General features: G+C 37.8%; 1 protein-coding gene across 1 annotated transcript in view; it reads left to right on the forward strand.

Moving 5' to 3' along the window:
• The window catches only part of KIF5B (kinesin family member 5B), a 65,600-nt gene extending 39,585 nt beyond the window's left edge, over window positions 1-26,015 (forward strand). Inside the window, exons 15-26 of the mRNA XM_030550203.1 lie at window positions 4,587-4,730; window positions 5,649-5,837; window positions 10,730-10,847; window positions 11,197-11,258; window positions 11,347-11,456; window positions 12,190-12,291; window positions 15,108-15,168; window positions 15,265-15,336; window positions 15,484-15,588; window positions 16,804-17,020; window positions 20,877-21,009; window positions 23,437-26,015. Of these exons, the coding sequence (XP_030406063.1) occupies window positions 4,587-4,730; window positions 5,649-5,837; window positions 10,730-10,847; window positions 11,197-11,258; window positions 11,347-11,456; window positions 12,190-12,291; window positions 15,108-15,168; window positions 15,265-15,336; window positions 15,484-15,588; window positions 16,804-17,020; window positions 20,877-21,009; window positions 23,437-23,443 (1,320 nt within the window). The 3' untranslated portion in view covers window positions 23,444-26,015. The remainder of the gene's footprint in view (window positions 1-4,586; window positions 4,731-5,648; window positions 5,838-10,729; window positions 10,848-11,196; window positions 11,259-11,346; window positions 11,457-12,189; window positions 12,292-15,107; window positions 15,169-15,264; window positions 15,337-15,483; window positions 15,589-16,803; window positions 17,021-20,876; window positions 21,010-23,436) is intronic.
• Window positions 26,016-26,243: the final 228 nt, after the last annotated feature.

Below are 26,243 nucleotides of genomic sequence, written 5' to 3' on the forward strand. Positions count from 1 at the left end.
TGCAGAGTTTCTTAATTAAAAAAGCATTTTGTGATACCAAACTAGATCTTCATTTGCATGAAACATTTTAGTTCTGTAAGCTGATCTCCAGCCTGGGGAATTTTCTTTCTCTGTGCTGACTTTCTTTATTTACATTTCACTTCCTTGCTATGCCAGTGAGTAAATAACCTGATACTAGCTTGAGGGACTTGTTCTAAACGCTCTGCTATGGTGACTAGGTGTACATAAGAGGTAGTATTTGTTGACTGTCAGCAACCTAAAGCTGTTTGGGCCTTATTTGAAATAGCAGTTAGTATCTACCATTGTGCCCATCTTTTTGTCCCTCCAAACATTCTAGGTTGAGTGGATAGCAGATACTTTAAGAACGAGAATGCTGGTAAATTAGGATTTGACACTGGAACAATTTTAGAAGAAAGTGCTTCTCCATCTTTTTTTAGATGGATTTTATCAAACTTGAGTAGTACGAAGACTGTATAAATGATCAATCTAGAACCAGCACAAAAATATTTTTAAATTCTCACTTCTCCAAAGAACCCAACTCCAGGACTCCAGCTTGGGAGTTCCAGTAGTTATCCTAAACTTTTGGGCTCAGCAGCAGGCCTGTGGCATCCCTCTTGCCTGGGAATCTGCTAATTTCAGTCTGTATTTAGAGACTTAGTTTCTGATTATAGTTAACAAAAAAGTTTCTTAGGCGTGGGATCCTCTGATCACTAGTTTTTCTTAACTCGGTGTGAGATGTCAGGACATTGCTGCATATACCCCAGTGAAATTTTTTTTTCGGGTATACATTTTGTTTAAACAGGGTTTTGACAACTGGTGTCCCTTTGTCAGTGACAGGCTTGTCTCTTCTGGGCATGTGTGTGCCAAAATTGGGATAATTGGTTTCAGGCCTCCCTTGGGGAATACGTGGGGTACAACCTGGAACTGTGGGACTGCTGTTGCCCCTTGACTCTCCAGCCTGGACTCTCTCTCAAAAAGCTATGCCCATGACAAGCAGCAAAACTCCTGTGATCAAAAGAGATGCTGTGATCACTCAGCCATCAGCATGTGGAGTCTCACACCCAGCTAAATTACATGAATGCTCCCCGAGCCACTCATGAATCATAAGAGAGAGCCACCAGCAAATCACTCTAGCCTTGCACCCTGGAAATTTACAGTCTTACATTGCTCAAGACTCACTTGGACAGTGCAAGCTCATTAATTAGTTCGCCACTTTGTCAAAGGAAAGTGGACATGCACCAGCCTTTGTAATCTGAGCTCAGATTCCCCAAGGACTTCAATCAAAAACACACTGTTCAGGTAAAATATAAAAACAGATTTATTAATTACAGAGATTTTTAACTGATTATAAGTAGCAGGTATATAGATCAAAATTGATTACATAAGAAACAGAATTTAGAGTGTGTATTTATTTTTAACTTTAACAGACTAAGCAGGATTTGAATCAGTCTGTCACCCTAAGAGAGCGTGCATTCAGCTCACAGTTCTCAGTACACAGGCTGGATGCCCTTTGAGCTGGGGAGATTGGTCCCAGGCTGGAAAGTCTTTGTCTTTCAGATGACCTTCCAGGTTTTGAGATGAGGGAAGAGAGGCCAAGTGATGACATCACTGTCCCTCTTTTATACTTTCTTTCAGCTGCTGGAATGATCCTTGCTGTGAGAATTAGGCTGTCCTCACTGAGAAGCCTCTGAGAGAGAGTGGATTTTTCTTGATTGGCCAGCAGCATCTGTCTGGCCAGTGATAGTTGCTCCTTTTGTTCCTACTGAAAGGCCAGCTATGGATGTCTCCCAACATATTTCAGTAACACATATGGCAATAATTCATAACTTCACATACAATGAAGTACATACAATCCAACAGGATATAAAATGAGACCTCACCAGCATGCATTGTACAAAACATATCATAATCATATGACAGTGGTTAATATGGGGGGTTTCATGGTACTACTTTGAGGTCCAGAGAGTCTCAACATGTGCAGTTGATGATGAGTTTATTAATCTCAACTTCACTGGAACTTTATTGGGCTTCTGAAACTTGCCTTAATACAAGTGTACTATTTGCATTCCAAGCTTTGTTCTAATCTTAGTAAATCGTTCTTTAGCAACAAGGATAGGCCTCACATTTTTACTAGAAGTAGTAAATAGTCTCCTCTGTGTAGCTTCCTCCTCCACCTTTTTTTTAAATAGTTTTTGCCAGAACCTTTTAAGTGTGTGTAGAGTGCAATTTTAACTTGTCTGTCATAGAATGGTATGATTCACAGGTGACATTCTTCAGAAACACCCATGATTGACTGTGGGATATGTAAACAGTAGTAGCTATGATCCAGTGAACACACCTGAAAGTTCCTCTGGTTTCGTACAGTTCTTTAGCCAAGTCCTTTTCAAAAACCAGTCTTAAGATTTAAAAGTGATTTGAGGCTTTGTGATTTGAGACTTTGTATTGGTGCCATAAATCCAATAAGGCAGGTGCTCGTGTCATTCTCATCATTGTAAAACACCTAGCTGGATCCCATGCACTACTTCTGCTGCTCTGTCAAGGCTTTGATTCCTCAGGTGCTTGAATCTGCTTTATTGAGTAAGATGTCACCACTGTCCATCTTGATCTTTGAGAGTAGACCATGCTTGGTTTGTACCATACTCTGCTCTTAACTTCAGAAACCAAAAATTTCTGGTCACTTCAGGATAGGCCTGATACCTTTTGACGGTGTTCCTGATCTTTACACTGAAGCACTGGCCTAGCAGCTGTAATGGTCAGTGTCCTCTACATCCTGGAATACCTGGGTACATTGGCTTTGGTACCCATGCACTGAGTCTTGGAACCATAAACGCCATTGTCTTGATCACATTGTTGGCCTCTTTGTAAACAGTAGATGTTGCTGCCAGTGCAGCCACTATGCTGCTAGTTATTACAGCAAACTGATGTTTGTATGGGATGAAGTGAATGCTGCTAAGGAACAGGAATGTTGGAAATTTCTTTACTGTTCAGAAGGGCAAGAACTGCCAGTTTCCCTCGGGATGATCCAGCTTTCTGTTTTTTGTTGTAATGGTAGCTATAGCCATCCGATTTGAGATGGAGACTGTCCAGGAAAGCCCAAGAGCTTTGGTATTACAGTACCAAGAACAGAGATACTTCCAACAGAAAGGGCCCTTACACTGAACTCTGTATCAGTTGGTAAAATATGGCAGAACACTCAACTGTAGAAAGTACCATTTGGATTTAGGACATTATAGGCTGTTCTTCCCACTGTGCCTATGGTACAGTGTTCCCTAGCCATGATTCAGAATACCAAGATGCCTTTGGATGCAAGATAAGAGCGAGCAATGTTGGCAACATTCGTTCAGACTGTCTTTCCTGCTAAAATATCAGCAAACTGGAGAAGTTCCACCTTTGTTTAAAGAATTCACAAACTAACATGCTACAGTGTGGACATGACCACGCGTCAGGTGCAAGGTTCCCTTGATAATGCATTGATATCTTTGTCTGTTATATGTGGTGATTGAGGTGATAGTGATAAGTATTTATCATTGATCCTTGCAGGCATGTATGGCTGCATTCATCAAGCCTTTGTATTGATACTCAGCAGAAGGTAAAGAACCTGGCAGCAAACGTTTGTGAGAATGGAAAAAATGGAGTCACTCAGACTAAGGAAACTAGAACAACCTTCTGTTCTCTTAGGGTCATTTATCCAGTATCTGTCTACCTCCATCTATAGAAAAAGCAGTATTTTGGTACAGGTTTCTGATGCTGAACCTAAATGTGCTTCGGATGACTTTGTCAAAATTAACGTTGGAGAACAACGAAGTATGTTCTGTTTGGCAGCTGGTATTGGCATAAAGTGGCTTCTTCAATTTAAGTCTAACCCTGGATTTAGAGTTAGCTGTTGGTTGCACGTGGATGGGCCTATCGTCAGTCTGTGTAAATTGTCAGACCTTTATTGTGAATGTCTGCTCTAGAATTAATGGCACTGCAAAAAAGACAACTTTGAAACGTCTCTCACAGCTACATCTGTTCAGAAAGCTCTAGGCAGGAATGAACTGAAATTGATGTAATCTGCTTCTGTGCAGAGGACAGCAGATAAACATCTAAATTGTCCTACTAGCAAAACATACATAGTGATGAATGTATGTCTTACTATGAGAGAAAGCAGATACGGATGGGTCACTTTTTAATGTCTTTACGAGAAACCCCTGTGCTGTCACACATTGGTAAATGTAACCATAAATGCTCTTCTAGGGTGTTGGCAGAATCATTGGCAGAGTTGCAGGATTATGTATTGTGTGCTGAAGGGCTTTGTGTCTTTCAGAAAAGAACTCCAGGAGTTTTGGCGAAATACTATTCATTGTTGAAACTTTTTGTTTTGCATATTATGCTACTCTACAGTGCTTGCAGGTTTTTAACCCTTTTAAAACATAATGTAGTTACCAGATTGGGGCACTTTAATGGAGGGACAAGATTTTCTAATGTCTAAATAAAAAATAGAAAATTAATTTTGAGGTTGCTGGATGAAAAACAAGAAGAAAAATATTCCCATGTAAAGATTGAAACTGATAAAATCTAATTTTACACTTTCATCCCTGTTCTAGGTAATTTTAGCCAGTATAGATGCAGAGCTTCAGAAACTTAAAGAAATGACCAACCACCAGAAAAAACGGGCAACAGAGATGATGGCCTCCTTATTAAAAGATCTTGCAGAAATAGGAATTGCAGTAGGAAATAATGACGCAAAGGTAAAGAGGAACTGTCACAAATGTAAAATGATACATACATTCATTCATGTTTAGGTCTTTTCAGTGTTATAAAGATTTAATAAATCGGGTAATTTATGACACCTGTAACCATGTACATGTCTTCCTGTAAGATTCTGAGAGAGGATAAAGAGTACCCAAGTGCTAGTATTTGCCTTTTACCGCTAATACAGTGTTTATAGCTGACTTATTTATAATAAGGCATAGCGTACAAAGTCTGAGAGCGGTTTAGTCTAACTATGCAAATACAGTGCAAACATTCCTCAGCTTAAGTCACTTCAGTCCACATGGCTAAATCACCAGATGTAATTGGCACAGTTGATGGTACCTGCTCTAGGAGAGACTGAGCACTGACCGGGAATGGTTGCTTTTACTTCTAGAATAGCTGTTCCTTCCAGAGTAATTGAGTTAACTAATAAGCCATATATAGAAGATACTACAGCTGCCTATACTTTCCCTGTGGGTGTAAGACGACTTCATTTTCCACTTCAGACAGTTTCTTTTCAAACGCTTACATGTTCACTTAGAAAAATCCCAAATAGACTAAAAAACTAAATTATTTTGAAGAGTTTGTCACTGACCTGTAAACACTTGCAGTGACCTACAGCTTAGCAAACACAAATCAGAATTTCTTGATTGGGGGAAAAAAGTAAGTATGACTTATACTAGCCTTTCTAGTGGGAAGCAGCTGGGGTAAAGTTGTGTGTGAAAATGAAAAATAGTAGTACCTGTGGCTACCATAAACATAGTCTAAATAGAATAGCAGTGCCATGACTGTGTACTAGAGACTGGGTACTTCTTTTTTCTGATTGCACTTTGAGCTGCCGCATCCCATATTTAATATGAATGTTAATTATTTTTTTGATCACTTAAACCTTTCAAATTCTGTATTTCTTTCAGCAACCTGAAGGAACTGGCATGATAGATGAAGAATTCACAGTTGCAAGACTATACATTAGCAAAATGAAATCAGAAGTGAAAACAATGGTAAAACGCTGCAAGCAGTTAGAAAGCACTCAAACTGAAAGCAATAAAAAAATAGAAGAAAATGAAAAGGAGCTGGCAGCTTGTCAGCTTCTTATCTCACAGGTAAATGTTGCATTACTCTAGCTTTGGTAATTCAAGTCACTTTTGAAACATGATTCTTATGTTTATCTAGTTACTGGTCAGGAGCTAGGTTACTCTCACTTAATTTATAGCATACAATTTTGAAAATAGACAAGGTGGATGCAGTAATATCTTTTTATTGAGCCAGCTTCTATTGGTGAGAGACAAGCTTTCAAGCTTACACCAGAAGTCTTTTTCAGGTCAGATTTTGAAAATAGTAATTCAGAGGTTTTGATCTGAACTTCTTTTTGCAGAACAAGAAAAGTCAGACATCTGTTTCTTCAAACTGTTTTAATGTTGTATTCATCAACCTGTTTTTAATATAAGCAATACATTAAAGTGTATAAGATCTTAAAACATTTTTTCATTCCCGATACAAAGTGCACTGAGAACTATAGACACCAAGGGGACTTAATGCTTCCTGTCAAGCATAAGAGCACAGTTGAGTGGTTTCATATGTCTTAAAACCCCAATATAGGTCCCTAGACTTAAATGTCCATTTCCATGATTTTATATTTAACACTGAAACAACATTCTTATACTGGGTTAATCTTAACTTTTTTGTGACTTGTTGACTTTCTTTTTGCTGTTGGAGAAGTGTTGCATACAAATAATTTCTCAAAGCTTGCAAAAGCAGTCACTTTTTCTGAAGTGCTCTGAGGAGACAGCCAGTTTAAACACCAATTGAAAGGAGGGAAGGCAAGGCATCAGAGTGTAGACACAGTATGAGGAGGTTATCACAGTAGAACTGCTCTTTTTTTCGCTCCCCTTTTCAAATTAGCTGTCCATTTGTAATAATCTGGCTGTTTCCCTAATTCTTTTCTCTGTGTGACTGGTATGACTTTATCTCCATCTTATAGTGCAAGCAGCTTTCCATTTCTGGATAGATAAATCCTCAAGTGCAACAGGGTGGATTGATTTAAATCAGGGCAATTTTAAATCATCATTTTGAATCAACTTTTGCATTTATACTTCAGTTATTTTCTGTGGAAAGGTGCATTCTCATTGGTTGATCTAACCATTAAAACATGTTGATTTACAGCTAAATAGAGCCATCACACTAGATTTGGTACATCTTTTTGACACCTAGGGAAGCTGCACTATAACTATATACATTTATTTAAGCAACTATATAGCTTAATATTTTCAGATTCTTATTAATTATACATTTGAAGTATGTTAGAAAATGGTGACTGAAATATTAATTTACTGGATAATTAACTCTTTGCTGATGTGTGTAAAGCTGCATTAGGATGGTAACTGGTATTTAAACAAACACACATAACCACATATAACATTTATTTTTATTAAACAAAATAACCTTAAATGTTTTGGATACATAAACTTATCAAAACATGTTTCACATTTACAACTAAGTGATTTATTAAAGAAACAGAGGTATTAACAAGAGTCAGTGAATTAAACTGTTTCAGGTCTGCTGGGGAAAGTTTTTTCAAATATGCCTTAGTAAAAGTGAATGGAGTTGAAGTTCCTACTCACCTAAGTCTCTTGAAAATGAGACACCAGTCTCCTAAGTTATATAGGCTGTCCTACAGACTTTTAAAACAGTAAATATCATCCCCTCCCTCCTCATTTTTAGTCATAGACTGCTTTTTCAACTCCCAATCAATTTATTAACTTTGAATTAGTCTAAATGAAGAAAATATTCCTTCTGTGCCTGCAGAAGCAGCTAGTGCTGTCAAAAGCTGGGTTAGCATTTCAACAATGTCTGTTTCTACACATGTCCATCAGTTCATTGGTATGACTTTCTTTAAAACATCATCAGCAAACATGTACTGTTTTGAGTGGTTCACCTCCACTCCTGAAATTTAATAGGTTTGCCATGATTGGTTGGTGCTCGTGTTACAGCAGCATCTTCTCCAGCACGTAGGTATCTGCCCTGGTACTTTGGGTTGAGAATATTGAGAATATTGACAAGAAAATGAGATGTAGTAAGTGCTTGATCCATCCATTTCCTTACTGCCTGCAATTTAACTTTGTTATTGGGCATTTCTTTCTTCAGCTTCTCTTGAAGTACACTTCCAAATTTCAACAGCATCAGCATTACAGCAGCAATCTTTCTGCAGTTTGTCCAAAACCTGGAAATATATTAAATCCATACTTTGGCTTAGATAGTTTCATTTGTTTTGTCACAATTTTCCTCACAAATTGTCATCAAAATAGGCTAGTTCTTAATAAATAGCACAGAACAGTCATCCACTAAATTCCAATCCTACATCTTGGAGGAGAATTAGTTTGGATCGTCTTATTCTCTTCAGTGAAGTTGAAGCAAAGTGTTTGTTACGGAAGTATTTTGCTATGTCAACATTTTCCTTTACTCCTGCAGTTGTATTTACATATTTGGCTAAAAGATGCAACAGATGAGCATGGCCCCCATGTTATAAGTTTCAGATTCACTTCATTATCTTCTAGATTTCTTCTCATCTTTGCTTCATTTACAGCATTGCCTCTGACAAAGTTATGCATTTGACACTGGAATTTTTGTCCAGTTTGTTACAGCTTTTATTGTGTGTGTTTTTTTTCTTTAAGTATTCTGATATATGGGCATTTACTGATTGCACCAATTGTTTTGGTAAGATAGACAACCACATCTTGTGTTACACAGCACATATTACTGGATCAGTGTGTGCATGGCTAAACCATGAAGACTGCAATTAAAAAATTTCTGTCAATGTTTTTTTTTCACTGTTCATTTTCCTTCTCATTCACTGTATCCAGCAACCTTCCAGCAATGTCTGCTCTGCTGAGTTGAGTATAGCCTGGTCATATTGATTGTACCATGTCAATAAAATGTTCGCTCCTTTTGTCTTGTTCAGAACAAACTTGATGCATAAATAAACCATGCATCCTTTTCATCTATGGAGTCTTGTTCGAATTTGCTGATCCAGATTATAAATTCTTCCATGATATTACTATATGACAAAGAGAGCCCTTCCCCACCCCTTTTTTCTTTTTCTTTTTCTTTTTCTTTTTTTTTTCTTTTTTAAGCAGGTGCTTTACTATCTGGTGTCTGTTAGTTGCAGCACTGCTGGTGATACCAGCAGATGACTCTGAAGCTGTAGACATTGCAGATGGATGTTCACAACTCTTTGTCTAAGCTGGACCCTGAAACAAAATGGTTTAAAAAAAAATAAAAGTGCCACTCATGCTGAGTATTACTCAGTGAACTGCTTTAACAGTGCACTGAGATTCGTAAATTGATTCATCCTGCTGCAGCTGTTTGTACCACTGTTTAAATAGTATAACTTATTGTAAACCCAACTTTATAGGGAAATAATAAATCATAAGTATTATCTAAATCTATTTAAATCTTTATTTCTAGCAACATACCAAACAGCTTGGAGAAAAAAAATTTAAAATGTTATAATTCATGAATGCCTAATAAAACTTTACTGTTAAACAGGAAATCTGCACCTAGGATGTTTGATCATGTTCACAATAAAAAATAGTCTCAGAAGTTCAGCAGTTACAGTAAAATGTGATTTATAACTATTCCCACACCAAACTAACATATCAACTATAGTTTGAACACACATTTTGAAATTCATAAGTAATCAAGCCATCCAAAACTCAACTTAGATTACTGTCAAATTTATTATTCTCTAGCATAGTAAAACATGCTAGGCAGTGCTTAAGAATGGTGCAATAAGTTGACCAATCAGTTGATCCAAATTGTTTCAAACATGTCCACCTCATCATCTTCAAAGTCATTGCATTCTGAGGAGCATTTTTCATTGCTTTGACACCAGTGTTGCTCCCTTTGGGTTGTGTACACTACTTCTCCCTTATTATGTAACTCTGCCATCACTGCCCCCAGAAAAACAAGAACTAATAACAATCCAGGATTGTTGCTTGTGTAACCCACATGCCTTTTGCATTGCAGTATTGTATTTGTTTGGAGACTGAGGGAGGCAATTAGGAGTAATGGATTTCTGTTTGTAACTCTCTGTGTACACATGCCACAAGTCGTTTACTTGAAGTGTCCAGAACCATCAGGAAGCATGGGCTGGTAGTTATTAGGCAGATCAGTGTTTGTCCATGAGCTGGAGAGTAAGTTTCAATGGAAAGTGGAATCTTAAATATTTATAATTTGAGATCACTTGGAGAGAAGCTATAAAACAGGAGTGGATGATCCTAATGAGATGCATGATGATGTCTCCTGAAGTGAGGCCAGACTTCAGGGCCTACGATGATTTTGCCAGTCTCTTGCACCAAGTAGCACAGCCCCTGGGTCCCTCAAAGGATCAAACCCTTAAACAGTATACGATGTATTATGCCATATTTATAAAGTTTGACCTCAAAAGCTAGATATTTCCCCCTGACTTTCTTTATAGAGAAAAGCGGCCTTTAACTCAAAGTTTTTGATATTAATGGATTCAGCATATTTTTTTTGTTTTAATATTTTAATAAATTATAATTTTAGATCTTAACAAATCTTTCATTAGATTCAGATTTCATTATAAACAGATTTATTTTAAAAATGAAACTTATTATGTAAATAAAATATTTAAATTTAAAAAAAAATTTGTTTTCCAAAAAAATCAATTTTTTATCCCCCTGATGTACAAAGATAAAAATCTATAGCCTGCCTTTCTCTCATTCTATCAATGTATTTACCTGTGAGAAGAGGTTTTTGAAGTATTATGATGGTGTGTACAAGGCATACTATGCGGGTCTTGATCCTGAATTGGGTTAAGAATTCCTTTTTCTAGAAAAAGAATATTTGTATGCATTTGGTTTTCAAATTAGTTTTTTTTTTGCCTTTTAATTTTTTAATATTTTAAGTCTTGCATGGAACTTCATTTTCATATGCCTAGTTTAAATTTAGATTAATGTTGTTTTCATTCTGAAAGCATGAAGCCAAGATCAAGTCACTGACAGAGTATCTTCAGAATGTGGAACAGAAAAGGAGGCAACTGGAAGAATCTGTGGATTCCCTTAATGAAGAACTAGTCCAGCTTCGGGCACAGGGTCTGAATTTTTCTTTATATTTAAGTATGTAACCATTAATGTGGCTATGCATAACTGGCATCAGAGAAGATATGTGGTTAGTGTTTATCCTATTAAGATAGCAGTTTAGTGCTATATAGTGTGTTCTAAAATATCTAAATTACAAAGTAGTTAGAGATAATATATTTGGACACACTTGTCTAAAAACTATTCAGAACAGGGTTAAGATACAGATATAAGACTGCACCTTAATCTGTCTGAATATAAAAAACTAATTCAAGGTTTAAAATGAAAGAGTGTAAATATAAATCTGACAGTTGTTCCTATGATTGACTAGGCTCTGTAAGTGAAAACTTTATTTTCTCATTAGAAAAAGTCCATGAAATGGAGAAGGAGCACTTAAATAAGGTCGAAACTGCAAATGAAGTCAAGGCAAGTTAATGTATTTTGCTGTTCCTTAATAGTTTTATATAAAACTTCATATATTAAATAGTAAAACAAATATTCTTTTTTCCTATAGCAAGCTGTTGAGCAGCAGATTCAAAGCCACCGTGAGACACATCAGAAGCAACTTAGTAGCCTAAGAGATGAGGTTGATGCAAAGGAGAAGCTTATTACTGAACTCCAAGAGTAAGAGTTGTGCTGTTAAAATATTTTATTGATTTTTACCTAAGTTTTTAGACTACTGAGGTAATTATTATTTTAACTATATACCTGGCAGATTACTCAATTCCTTAGGATATTAATTTCTGGGTAATATTTGATTATTCTAATTTAATTAGTTCTTCGGTTAAGTCTTTAAGCATTCTTCATAGTAGTGAGTAGGATAACTCTTTTGTTGTCACCTGAGGTACTGTGCTCAAAACAAAGGAAAGAATGTCATCCCCCCCCTTTTTTTTTTTAACACTAGTTTGTTAGTGCTGATTTTCAGGGTTTCTACAAGTGATGAGTAATGAAAAAACAATGAATTTAGCATTTGGAAATCCTAGCTTTAGTGTGGATAAAATAAAGATAATATACTAGGCATCTGTTGGTATAGTGAAAAAACCTTCTTTCCAACATTGTAAACATGTTTAATGTGAGCATGATTCTTTGATAAAGATTTCATTCATCTGACAGATGATCATTTCATTTGTTGATCATTTATCAGATAATCAGACCTTCATAAGGGTTAGTTGCTAAGATTTCTAATTAATGTTCAGACTGCATTATAAATTTAATCCTTTAATAAAGGGAGCAGAGAACATCCTATCTCAGCTTAGTTTTGTTAAGAATGGCATATAATGATGAAGACCTGGAGCATCGTCGGAGTATCATCATGTTTCTCTATATTTGTATATTAATCCTAACTTTCTGTGTCCAGCCAAAACCAGAAGATGATGCTTGAGCAAGAACGTCTTAGAGTTGAGCATGAGAAACTAAGAGCTACAGATCAGGAGAAAAGCAGAAAACTGCATGAACTTACGTAAGTAATAATCATACTTCAGGCAAGAAAATGTGTGTCTAGGGATCTTAAAATTGTAAATACTGGTAAGCTGAAGTGGTTTGGGAGAGATGTTCATTACTTAGCACATTGTGACAGAATCATATCCTTAGCAGAGGTCACGAGTTCTGTGGCTTTCTGGGGACCTCTGAGACTACTTCTGAGGCAGGGTGGGAGCAGCTGTCAAATCCGGGCTGCCGGAGCAATGGCTGCTGGAACAGCTGACTGGTGGCCACCCGGGGGTCAACGGAACAGCTGGCCACCATCCAGCCCCGGGGCCGGTGGAACAACTGGCTGGTGGGGAGACACCAGAGCAGTGGCTTTGGTTGGGTCAGCAGCAGCGGTCAGCCCCTGTGGGGCTGAAGCAGCTGCAAGCCCCAGCAGTTCTCTTTCTCCCTCTCTGCCTCCCAAGGTTGCGGGCTTCCATGAATTCTTTTACTGAAAAATATCTATGGCAGAATCTTAACCTTACATATTATTTAAAGCCTCCAGAACTGCTCAGCCACACTATCCATAGTCATGTTAATTCCTCCAGTATTAGAATGTTATATTAGTTTTGTGCCACTTCACTTCAAAATAGTCCATGGCAGCACAGTTACTTGAAATTTTATTATGATTTAAGAATTCCATTACTGTTCTGAAGTGGAAACAGGCTACTACTTGTAGGATTGTTCACTCATCTTTAATAGTTTTTCTTCCTCTCATCTCACCATTCTCTCCCTCCCCTTTTTAAAAATCAAAGTCTGAAAGTGTGACCTGATTCTGAGGCACTTCCCCCGCCCCCCAAAAAAATAAAAAATTAAACATGCTACCGTTTAGTTGGCTGTAATGCCATTTCTTTATGGGAGAACCATTTTGGATTACACACATGCCAAATTTAAAATGGGTAGTGGTTTGCCCAGTACATGCAAGATTGAATCTCCTATAGACTTCTTCAGGAACTTAAATAAACTGTTTAAGGGAATTGGTTATGATGTCTCAAAATTGGATGTATAAATGTAAAAAGAAATTTCTCTAAATGCATCTAGTCAGAGGAGCTCTCATGGATATCTTTTTAAGGACTTTGTCCAAAAATTTATTGATTTGTGTGAGGATTGGGACACAAAACATACTCTAGTTTACAGAAAATTGGCGAGCATGTATTTGGAAGGATTACCAGAGAGCGGAATGCATTGTTTTATTGACTGCCTTATTGAACTGTGTCATTTACATTTACTGGTGTCATATTTTACCATGTTGTATTCTAGTTCTCCATAAAGACAGATCCTGAAATTTTTATTCATGCCTGAAAACTTGTAGGAGATTTTAATTTTGCATACCTAAAACCTGAAGATTAGTCATGAACTTGGTTACATTGGTCTGGGAGCTGCTGGTCAGTCAATGATCAGTACCAAAACAAAATCCCTTTTTGAGTGATGGCAGCCAAAGCACGTCTAAGATCTAATATTATCAGTTGTCAAAGATTTTTAAACAGATACCCTTACACCATTGGAAAATGCAGCTTTGTTTTATATCCTGGTAGGTTACAATTTTTTGGCCCATAAAGTCACTTCATTCTAACTCTTTGCTTTATGTCCACACCCCTAAAGCAACTTGGAACCAAATTATATCAAGCATTAATCTCTTTAATCTAGCGGTTCCTCATACAGTATGCATAATTGAATCATATTATAATTGGAGTTTTGGATGGCATGAAGTGTTTATCACAATTAAATGATTTTAAAGTGTAGGCCAACATATTTCATTTTTAACTTTATACAGTACAGTACCATAAATGTGCATGGCCTTGTCAAACCAAAGACAATGCTGAATACTAACAGTGTAAAACATCTTTAGTCTCAAACTCAAAAACATATTTATAAATTTGCTGTGACTCTCTCCAGATGAGATCTGAAATGCAGCTGGAGCTCATGAACATGTCCTATTGCAACATTAGAAGTGGTAGAATAGCCTAATCAGTTTAGACTTCAGACTTTTGGTGATACTGGGTGGAAGGAAGTTGTTGTTGTAAAGACAGAAAAAAACTTGCAAAGTTTTGTTTCCTTTCTCCGTAAACCCAGTGCTGGTTCCCTACTTTTCACCCTTCACTGTGTTTTTGATCATCATAAAGTTCCTGGGTCCTTTCCCAAGTATCCTGCCTGATCTCTCTAATTGCCTCATAATTTGAAAGAAGCTGAAACAAGAGGCCTTAACAATGAAGTCGATGCTTATTTCCCAGGAAGGAATCTGAAATAGGATGTCGAGAGAGAGTCTATAATGTGATTGGTGTCATTAAGCTGTTGTATTTTTTGGAAATTGGAAATCTGAACTGCTCATATATAAAGGAAGAAATCAGTATAACAACATGAAAAGTTTTTTTCAAATTGAATAACTCCCCCTGTGCACCCCCATATGCTATCGATTATCTCCTTGACCAGTCAACACTAGAAATATTTGTAGGAGCAGTAGATCTTTCGAGGCAATGGCTCTGGACCTATAATCAGAAGTTTTCAACCTCTGGTATGTTAATATGGCTGTTTTAGGGTGTTCTATAACTCAGCTGTCTGAACTGACTTATTGAAATCCCCTTTAACGCTAATTGTATACAATTTTTCTCACAATATCCCTGCTCTTCTAGTCATGGGCTCTTGAATGCTCTGCCATTTGTGACTGATTGTAAGGTGGTTTTGCACTTTACATAATTAAGGACTTAATCTCCTTTCTATTTGGAACATAAAGTATTATTTATAAGATTTGTATTTTACACAAGTATAACTGTTTAGCTGTACTAGTGTGTATATATTCTCTTTGATTGTTAGGGTTATGCAAGACAGACGAGAACAAGCAAGACAAGATTTGAAGGGTTTGGAAGAGACTGTGGTAAGTTAATTACAATGTGTACTTAAAATAAATGTTTGTAACTTTTTTGTTCCTGCTAAGAATTCTAAGCTGTAAAATGCTTATTTGTTTTTTTAGGCAAAAGAACTTCAAACACTACACAACCTGCGGAAGCTGTTTGTTCAAGATCTGGCTACCAGAGTTAAAAAGGTAACATGACATGATAGCAAGACTTGTCTCTATTTAAATGTGGAAGTAAGTAAGTGAGCCTGACTAATTTAATGTAATGTAGTTCCTTTGGTTCTGGTTTTATTAGAAAGCTGAACACCCATATATCACTATTTCCTGTTACCATAGAGTGCAGAAATTGACTCAGATGATACGGGAGGCAGTGCTGCGCAAAAACAGAAAATTTCCTTTCTTGAGAATAATCTTGAACAGCTCACAAAAGTCCACAAACAGGTATAGTAAAACTTAAGACTAAATGAATTTAACTTCAGAACTTCAAAAACTGTTCCTTGTTCAAGATGTATTTTACATATTTGTATCCTGGAATAGTTGTTCATACTCTTAAGAGAAGCTTGCTTGTCTGAAATTTTAACTTCAATTTTTAATATTAAATACATAGACTAATGTATTCTATGAAGGTTTTTACAGTAATTTAGACTTAAATGGTGGTGTGTATTGTCTGTCTATATTTATATAAGTGGTATAGTTCTGTTGACTCTTAATACTTAAAAGGAAATTTTACTGCTCGTATCTGTTGTTTTAATTACCACATATACTTGTTCATAAGCTGAATTTTTTTAGTAAAAAAGGGACGCACCAGAGAAGGGGGTCGGCTTATGAGCGGGTATAGTGAGGGAGAGGTAGGACACAGACCCTCCCCCCAACAGAGGGAGCCAGGAGAGGCATTCCAGCCAGCAGAACCAGAAGGGAAGAGGCAGGGCCAGAGTTTCTCTGCTTCTGGCTGTGGTGCTCTCCCCTAGCTTGGGAAGCAGCTGCAGCCGTGCCGCTTGGCCCCGCCCCCTAGAGCCATGCTGCCTGGCCCAGCCCGGCCACACTGCACAGAGCAGGCTGTGGCCGCGCTGCCCAGCCTGCGGAAGCAGCACCAGCCAGGCCAGAGACATCCTCGCCTGGCCCTTCCCAGGTGGGAAGGGATGGGATGAGGAGAGTGTGGGGGTCCCGGGCTGGGGTGGAGTTATGTGGGGGGTGGTCACAGGGGTTCTCCCCTGACCCCCAGTTTCTTCCCCCCCACCACCCAAAAAAAAAAATTTCCCCACCAGTTGCTGTCCCAGCCTGTCAGGATAATCAGCTTGTGCGCCAGGACACTTTTTGTTTACTTAGGTTTACCTCCATGCCTGCGGACGCTCGAGGTAAACAAACCATCTGGGCCCCCCCATTGGTTTATCCTGATGGCCTGGGAGTCAGTTTGCTGACCCCTGAATTATAGGGTCGGCTTATGAATGCGTCATAAAATTTTTCCATTTTTACTTATCCATCTTGGGGGGTCAGCTTATAAATGAACCGGCTTATGATCAAGTATATACAGTAGTTTATTCAGTTTAAACGTTCAACAAAGTAAGTATTGTCCCGTCTATTATGGTTTCTTTCATCTTGCTACAGTTTAATTATTAGTTTTTCAGAGAAAAATTAAGATATTTTGCTTATTCTCAGCTGGTACGTGATAATGCAGATCTTCGCTGTGAGCTTCCTAAACTTGAGAAACGACTTAGAGCTACAGCTGAGAGAGTTAAAGCTTTGGAGTCTGCACTTAGGGAAGCCAAAGAGAATGCATCTCGTGATCGCAAACGATATCAGCAAGAGGTAGACCGTATTAAGGAAGCCGTGAGATCCAAGAACATGGCCCGAAGAGGGCACTCTGCACAGATTGGTTAGTAAAGAAGATGCTGCAGTTTACAAACATGTTTTGTTTTGCTTAACTTTCTATTCTATTCTCTCTCTCTCTCTCTATCTATCTATATATCTATATCTATATAAAAAAATAAATTTAAAAGAACTAACTTAAGGTCAAATTCTGTCCTGCATACATGCCTGCAGCTCCTAGTAATGTCAGTGAGAGTTGCACATGTGAAAAAAGGCAGGATTTGTCACTTAGTACGAAAACTGCTATAGTTAATTTCAGTGTACAATACATGCAAATCTTTGTAAGTCATTGCTGCTTTGACCTGATTTTTCTTTGGTGGTTGGGCTTTCACACCATATAAAACCTCACCTGCATGGAACGCTAACTACCCTGAAGGAGAATGTTCTGTCACCTTTGAAAACAAAACTAAGTTTGAACATAAACCAAAAAATTCTATAATTTGCTCTTCAAATCTTTGCTGTACTCTTGTGATAGCCAATTGTTATCTTGCCATCAAAACAAGGGAAGGACAAGAAATGTAAGTGTACTCAATTTCATAAGCAAATTAGTAATGCCTTTGCTAAAGCAGTAATCAGTTTTCTCAGTTCTTTTTTGGTAATTGATTTGATTAATTAAATATTTTGAATAGAAGGATCTCATCAAAACTTGACTATCATTTCTTTATAAAACTGGAAAATCCAAAGAGAAAACACAAGGTCTAAGACTTCCGTAATTCAATGTTTTGAACTTAAAACGTAAGGATCACAACAATCCTCATCACCTTCCATTCCAAATGCAATGTCCATTCCTTCAACTTTGCCTTCTCTAATATCCGTACAAAGCAATATGTACTTAAACAAAAAAGCCCAATTTCAAAACACTCAATCGCTCACAAAATTTCCCCTCTCGAGGAGATGAGAACAAAACCACATGTGACTAATGTTTCTCAAATCTCTTAATGCAAGACTCTAAGGCCTTGGCTACACTCACACTTTACGGCGCTGCAACTGGGGTGTGAAAAAACACCCCCCGAGCGCTGCAAGATACAGCGCTGTAAAGCGTCAGTGTAATGAGGGCAGCAGCGCTGGGAGCACGGCTCCCAGCGCTGCACGCTACACCCGTAAGGGATGTGGTTTACATGCAGCGCTGGGAGAGCTCTCTCCCAGCGCTGCTGCTCTGACTACACTCACACTTCAAAGCGCTGCTGCGACAGCACTCCCGCAGCACTGCCGGGGCAGTGCTTTGAAATTCCAAAGGTAGCCGTACCCTAAGGCACTTGGATACTGTGGTGATGAGACCAGTATAAGAACATGGAATAGAACATACATTTTATTAATTTATAAACAGTAGGATAGATACAAGTTCCTATGCACAGTAATTATCTGTAAAGCCGCTCCTCTGCGCACTCAAATATTGAAGGTGCTTGCAAATCAAAATATTATTGTTAACTCAAGGATTTAATGCTGTGGCCATTACCTTAGTACCTGAGCAGCTATCACCTACCATGATCTGTTACACAACATAAAGAGTAAGATGGTGTCATCCCTAAAAAGAGGATGTCGACCTGTGGAATTCATTGCCAAGTAATGTTTTTGTGAAACTATAACTGGATTCAAAAAAGAATAGGTAAGTTCGCGGAGGATAGGGTCAGGGATGTCGTTAAGGCTAGGTCTACACTTGAGGGAAGGAGCGGGGGGTCAACCTAAGATACGCAACTTCAGCTATGCGAATAGTGTAGCTGAAGTCAGCATATCTTAGGTCGATTTTACCTGGCCGTGAGGATGGCTGCGAATTGACCGCTGCCGCTTCCCTGTCGGCTCGGCTTCCTCCTCTCACTGTGGTGGAGTTCCAGAGTCAATGTTAGAGCGATCGGGGATTGATTTTTATCACATCTACACTAGATGCGATAAATCGATCTCCGGTAGATTGATCACTACCCGCCGATCTGGCGGGTAATGTAGATGTACCCTGAGTCTCTGACTGCAAGATGCTGTGACTGTATGACAGAAGATGGATCGCTCAATAATCACCGTTCTGTTCATTCCCTCTGAAGCATCAGCATCTGCCACTGTCAAAAGCCAGGGTACTAGGCTAGATGAACTATTGGTCTGACCTGGTATGGCCATTCTAATGCTGGGAACAGAAAGTGATTAAAAGAGTTAATCTCTCTGAAATGTCTTGCATTCACAGAAATTGGCTGGGATGTGCGGAAATAATATGCTCAGAAAGCAAGTTATGTATTCAAAAAATGATGAGTCACTAGACAACTTTTGTAACTTGCATTAATCCAAAATACCAGTTATTAAACAGGAGTTCACTTTACACAAATTCTTCTATTGTCTGTGGGAAGTCACTGTAAACAATTCTGATATCCGATCTAGCTAACCTGAGAGTGGTCTAAAAGCATTATCCATTTTTCTTGTGTTATACAGTAACAACTTTCAACCTCAGATTTCATTGGCAGAGTAAATAACATCAAGAGTATTTGCTTATTTAAACCTGAAAACACAGTAGAAACTTGCTAATCTGCACTTCAGTAAACCATCAGTCTATATTGAAAATGGATTTAAAGATTTGTTGCTCAAAGTAGGAGGAATCTGGAAAATTTTCCTTGTGCTGCTGGGGTGGGGCCAGTGCAGTGAGCTAACGCTCCCCACTGGTCAATAGTGGAGCATCATCTCATCCACTAACCTTAATCCAGTCTTCACTGAAGCCTTGAGGGTCTCTTTCTACCTTTATCACAGAGCATAGGGAGAGGCCTCTGATATGCTAGGAAATGGCCCTGGGCTGACCTGTTAGGAGAGATTGACTTTCTATGAAAGGCCAAAAGCTAGCTGGACCAGGAAGGGAGGAGGTCCAGATTTACAAAATTGAGCATGCAGATTTCTCTGAGCATACCAACTTTAACTATAACACAAGCACAGAGCTTCTTTTGCTTCCAGAATCCCAGTTTTAGAGCTGTACCCTCTCTTCCTACTGCTGAGGTCAGGTAGGCAGGAGAAATTGCTCCAACTTCCGATCCCTAAGAGGGAAGTGAGACATGTCCCAGGCCTATTTTATGATTTTTGCTATAAGTTGGGGAAGGATGAGGGAGGAAAGGCCCCTTCCCATTCTGAGTTGCTGGAGAGTGATGGCTGTGCTCCTGTCCCTGATCTTCCATATTCTCCCTGGGGGATTTCTAAAGAGAGAGAGAATCTTTATCTTGATGTGGGCCGTAGCTTCAGTTTTGTCAGGGAGTAGCAGCTGTTTGTCAAGATAAGACAAAACTTATCTTGGCTCCAAAACTTCTGGAGCTGATGCTGTCAGCTAAGAAGATACCTAGTCAGGATGTAAGAGAATGCATGACCACCATGAACCCAGTTGCTTTATATAGTGATCACACTGACAGATCTTTTGATTCAGCTGTTTGAAGGGAGGATGTGACAGCAAATGCTGAATGCCTGATGTGGTACACCTTAGCCATTAGCAAAAAGTTGGCACCTCCACCTTTGGATAGGGTGCAGCTTCTGCAACTGCGTAACTCAAGACTCATATCAACAGCAGAAATTTCAGTAACTTGTTTTCTTGATAAGGCAGAATCAGCCTGGTTGGGCCTTAAGATGCAGAGTGCATGGTTATAAATTTAACCTTGATCTGTTTCATACAACCAATTATATGATACATTGCCTGAGTAACAATCTCATTATTATAATTCCCAAAACATCACTTCCCTAGTTATTTTTAAAATGTTTTTCTCATTTTAGAAAGCATGATGCAAATAGTAAGAATATGCATTTCTCAAGGAGTCATAAAACAAAATATTAATAAATTTGAAGAATAAAAGGTCAAATGATTAGAATTGCTTGATGTATGATTTCTAATACACATATTTTATTTCGTGTAGCTAAGCCTATCCGTCCTGGCCAGCATCCAGCAGCTTCTCCAACTCATCCAAGTGCAATTCGTGGAGGAGGTGCATTTACTCAAAACAGCCAGCCAGTCACACTGCGTGGAGGTGGAGGACGGCAGGATAAAGTGTAAGTTTCTCTTTATAGGGGCTGTTTTTTAGTGTCTTCTTAAGATACTATATTTCATAGTTTGTGTTTGTAATCCATCCAACTGTGTGAACAAACCACTTGAATATTCTGTGGCTATATCTTGCAATTAGAGGGGCTGTGCTGAAATATGCAGCCCCTACTGTTGCCTCCTTTTATACAACCAAAACCCAGTTGTGTAGTAAAGGGGCAGTTCTGGGTTTAGGAATCGTACGTCTAATTGAACAAAATGCAAAAGCTGTAACACAAAGACCAGTTTGCCACAACCGTACTACATAAAACATCTAATGTAGATTTTAAAAAACTCTTGCTGTTCTCAGTGTTACTTTTTTAAAGTACTATACAAAGTGCTTCAGTGATCAGATTTTCAGCAACTTAGATTAGTATGTGATGTAAGAAAAAAAAAAAGCATGAGTATATATTACAGCAAATGAATACTTCATTGAGATCAATGGGACCTTTCACATACTTAAGTACCAGTGCTGATCTGGGGCTTTAAAGCATATTTTCACACTAATAGATTCATGGCAGTTGGTCGCTCCCCTCTGCTCACTGTAAAACATCGGCCCTGTTTTGAGTATTCCATCTGTCTGAGCATCTGCTGCACAATTAGTTGTCTGTATTGAAACTGTCTGCATCTTAGACTGAAGCACAGTGCACACGTAGAGCCCTGCAGGTCCTCAGATCCTGTATATGTAATAATTCTCTCCTTAAGGACTCAGAATTTAGCTTTTATCTCAGTTCATTCTTTCCTAATTACTATTAACATATTTTCTAACGTTTCCTTTACGCTGATTTAAAAGTTGTTGAAGGCTACTGGGGTCATGCTTTTTTGGGGGGGATTAGAGAGGAGCCAGGGAATAGGAGTGTGAAGCACAAGATTTTTAAATCCAAGTCTCCTAAGTATCAGACAGCTAACTGATGCTGACAGGTGATTAGCACTTAGAAACAGTGGTGACTGGGTGTTTTATAAATACTCAGATCATAGTTTTCTCCCATTGATAGAATTTGTATATTGACTTTCTCTTACTCTCATTGCCTGTTGAGCTCACATCTCACTTGAAAAAGAACTTTCACTCTTTGTAGCTGTATACTAGTTGGCATTGGGAAATTCAAGCAGGGATACTGTTAGCTGATAGACTAAGTTCTTAAGTATAGCAGATTAGCCAGCTAAGGGAGATAAGTGACATAACTTTTGAAGCCTTAAATTTTTGTTGTCTGTGCTATGAAAATTACTTCTGCATTAGGTTATTGCAGTACTCCCCTGGGGGAGGGGAGGAAAAGAGGGATAGTCATCTGGGCTAGTCAGAAATGAATTTTTACCCATTGATGTTGGTAGTAAGTGCCCATGTGTCCATCAAAGGCATGGTAATGACCCCTGGTATTTATGCTTTGCACATTTAACTTACACTAGTAATGTTTTTTACTCTGTAATGGGCAAATGGAGTTGTGTTCTCCGAAACTCATAATTTGCTCCTTAGTCCGCAGATCATGTCAAAAACCTTATCACCTGTTCCCTCTCTACCTCCCCACTTTCCAGCCACCCAACAATGGTATTTTGTTCTGAACTGGTGAATGGCAGAGAGTGTGGGAGATTAGAAATATAGGTATATTATTTAACCTTTTCTGCCAGGGTTAATATGGATATTTCTCTCTTGAAACTTAGTAATTAGTCTACTACCCGTACAACCCAGCCTTTTGGGGATGACTAGTGGGCAAGGATGGCTCATTCCAAACACCCTCTTCTTTCTAAAACAGCTGAAAAGATACAGTTTGAAGAGCATCTATATCAGGTGCTGCACCCACCCACCTCTGTGAAAATCTTATGTGCTGAAAACTGCCAAAATATCAGTTCTAAGTAGCTGTCAACTTGATGCTGGATACATGAGCAATGATCATGGAAAGTATTGGCATATAATGTGCTTGTGTTAACAAAAGATCGGCCATACTGAGTCAGACCAAAGGTCCATCTAGCCCAGTATCCTGTCTTCCAACAGTGGCCAATGCCAGGTATCCCAGAGGGAATGAACAGAACAGGTAATCAAGTGATCCATCCCCTGTCGCCCATTCCCAGCTTCTGGCAATAGAAAAGAAAAGACATTATAGAAAAGTCTTTTTTTCCTGCCTTCCAGGGAATTGGCTGCATAAAACGATCATAATTACTGCAAGCTACTTACCTTCCTGTAAATTTGTAGACATCAAGGTATTTAAAACAACCTTGCCTGTTGTTCATTTTCACATTGTGAGGTATAAAGCAAACTTCAGACCGTCAATTTGATAAAGGTTGAAATAGGTATTATATTGAAAGGAGCACTAAGCACCTTGTTCTTAATTAGTGTAAACAACTGATTATATTTCATGTCTTTGGCATATGTTTGCATATCAGTTTAACTGTCTTTTTCTTTATAGTTGCTGAAAAGTAAATGAAATATGAAGATGATTGGATATCATGCAGAGAGTGTCATTCCATGACAATAATCTCTCCCACTGAGGATTATAGGATTATTTTTTGAAAATGTATAAATTGTACCTGGCCTGTACAGCGCTCTCCCCTCCTACAAATTCTGCTGATTTCCCAACAAAACTAGAGTGCAATTTTGGCGTCTTGAAAAATGACATGTTACTTCAAGTGTAGCTCTGTCCATTAGTTTGTCTTTCATGTCTTAAATTTAGTCTGCACTGTGCCAAGTTGAATGTATGTTAAGAAAATCTTAGTTTAAATTTCCTAGTTTAATTTGTGTACATTTTATTGTCTTAGGGAATGTGGAACAACGTTGAATTTTTTTTCAATATTTACCACTTTAAATAACACTACTAGTCCCACTCTGAGTTAGAACAGCACTGTACGTTGAAGTTCTCCTGAAGTGATGTTCTATGTAGCCAGGACTAATATTATTTGTACAGTGTGGAAATACTGAAGTGTGCTTATGACAGCTGCCATCAGGCACTTAAATCTTGAAACCACAGAACTAAAGATTTCAGTTTGAACAAGGCTGTTTAACTGTTATCTGATTAAATATTATTTTTAGTTAAATACTGTAAAAGTAACAAGAGTAAACTTAAGTTTACATGGGGAAAAAGCTTGGCAATAGAATATTTCGTCTGTCCTGTTCTTGATTCTACGCATAGCATATCCTGATGGAATGAAAACATTCTGCTTCATTCTGATGAGTCTGTTCACTATCACCAGAGTTGGACAAATGGATATTTTTCACGAATTTAGTGTACACTGAAATGAGCTAGAGTAATTTAGAATTCAATTCTTATGTTTCCAATAATGTATACATACTGGAATTCTTGAGATGAAATTTAAGCTTTCAATTTGAGAAAGTCAGTTGAAACATTGGATAATGAATTAATCCACTAATAATGGAGGCAAAGAAACATTTTTCATAGCTGATGCAGCCAGAAATCCCAGAGATATGTGTAAAATCTATGCTACACTGAATTGTATTGTAATCTGTTTACTTCTAGAAATATTTAAATGTCTACTCCACAGTAGTTTTTTTTTCTTTCTCTTTGCAATATAGTTGTGTAGGATTGGCTAACAACAAATAAACTTTGGGTTTTGAGCTGATTCTCAAAAGTTTTTAGCACCCATAACTCCCACTGAGGTTAGGATCAGGCTTTTAATGTTGTAATTCCATCATTTGTGTAATTTATTCCTGGGTTTTAGCCACTACATTTTTTAACAGTCCTTCTCAAAAGATAGAACTGTTACCAGATCGTTGAGATGGAAAGAACTTCGTAATATGAAAAAGTTCAAATAATTGTTTTTTTTCCCAAATCAGCTAATGTTATCTTTATTAGTGGCCTGACCTTTTTGTGGCTATTCATCAGTTGTTGTGGAAACGTAAAAGCTCCATAAGGACCTCAATGGTAAATCACTTTTAAAAACTTCGTATAAAAAGTAAAATATTCATGCTATGATGGAGCATAGTCAAATCTTAAACCTTAATTCAAGTTACTTTTTTCTGTTTCCTTACTAACTACTGCAGCTTGACTTTTGTAATAGGTTAGATTTTTAAACCTATTTTTGCATCAGTCAGAAATCCTCACTGTTTTGGAGTTTTCAACCTTTGAGACCTATTTTTGCTCTTTGGAGTGTTTCTCTGAGTCCTAATCGCACAAATTCTTCTGAAGCATGATAAAGGCAGCATATCAAGGAAAGAGGACAGTGAAGTAGCAGTTATGATAGATGGTTTTAAATGGAGTCCTCTTTTGGAAACAGTCTTGTCCATTCTCTCTCAATATTAACTGCACATTTTCAAATCTCTGCATATTTTACTTTACACTAGCTAAAAACTGGCTTCCTTGGAAATATTCTCAGATGAAGCAGGATTTTTTTTCTCATGTAGATGGTAGTTTCATTCCTGTAAGTAATGTATCACGGGTATTGGTGCTGAACATTGCTGTGTAATAAGCAGTAAAATAAACTGTAACTAGCATGTAGCTCAAAATGTACATCACTTTTTTTATATCTAAGCTTTTTTATTTTAAGCTTTTATGAAGTTTACCAAGAATTGCAACTTACAATTTTCAAAGAAATTGCTATTTTGTTTTTTGATTCAGTTATGGTAGGTCATCTGGACAGGACAGTTACTGTTTTGTAAATTAAATCTGTAATAGAATGTTAAATGAATTGCTGTTTCAATTTGCAGTCTGAGTGGTTTTTATTTTTATGTTCCTCTGGATCATATTTTTAAAAAATGGTTTAGAGTAGGAACTGAGTTAAATAAAGGAATAATATTTATTCATGGTGATCAACTAAATTATTTGCATAACTTAAATACTGACTCACTACTGTGTGTAACTCTAAATTTGACATGAGATGACAAGTCTACCTGTGGAACACAGTGACTTAATTTCAGTACATGAAGATGCATTAAAACATAATTGGTTTGGGGAAGACGCCATCTAGTTTTAACTTACCTGCATGCTGTAAATGTATCTGTGTTTAAATAAAGAGGAAAAAAAAGTCTTTGAAATGTAGTGAACTTTATTAGGACTATGCAGCAGTGTCATTGAGTCAACTTCATATTAATACTTTTCATTTGGCAAGACAACATGTATTTTGCTGTGGGTTACAATCAGTATACTCCTTCACTTTATTAGAGCCTTTGTTGTGTTGTTGTCAGTTAGTGTAGGTGTTGGGAAAAGATTGAAAAAAAGCAAACTGTTAAGACTGATGGAACACTCTAGTAAATTCATGTTAT

Source organism: Gopherus evgoodei, chromosome 2 (genome assembly GCF_007399415.2).
Source record: "Gopherus evgoodei ecotype Sinaloan lineage chromosome 2, rGopEvg1_v1.p, whole genome shotgun sequence".
Classification (NCBI taxonomy): domain Eukaryota; kingdom Metazoa; phylum Chordata; order Testudines; family Testudinidae; genus Gopherus; species Gopherus evgoodei.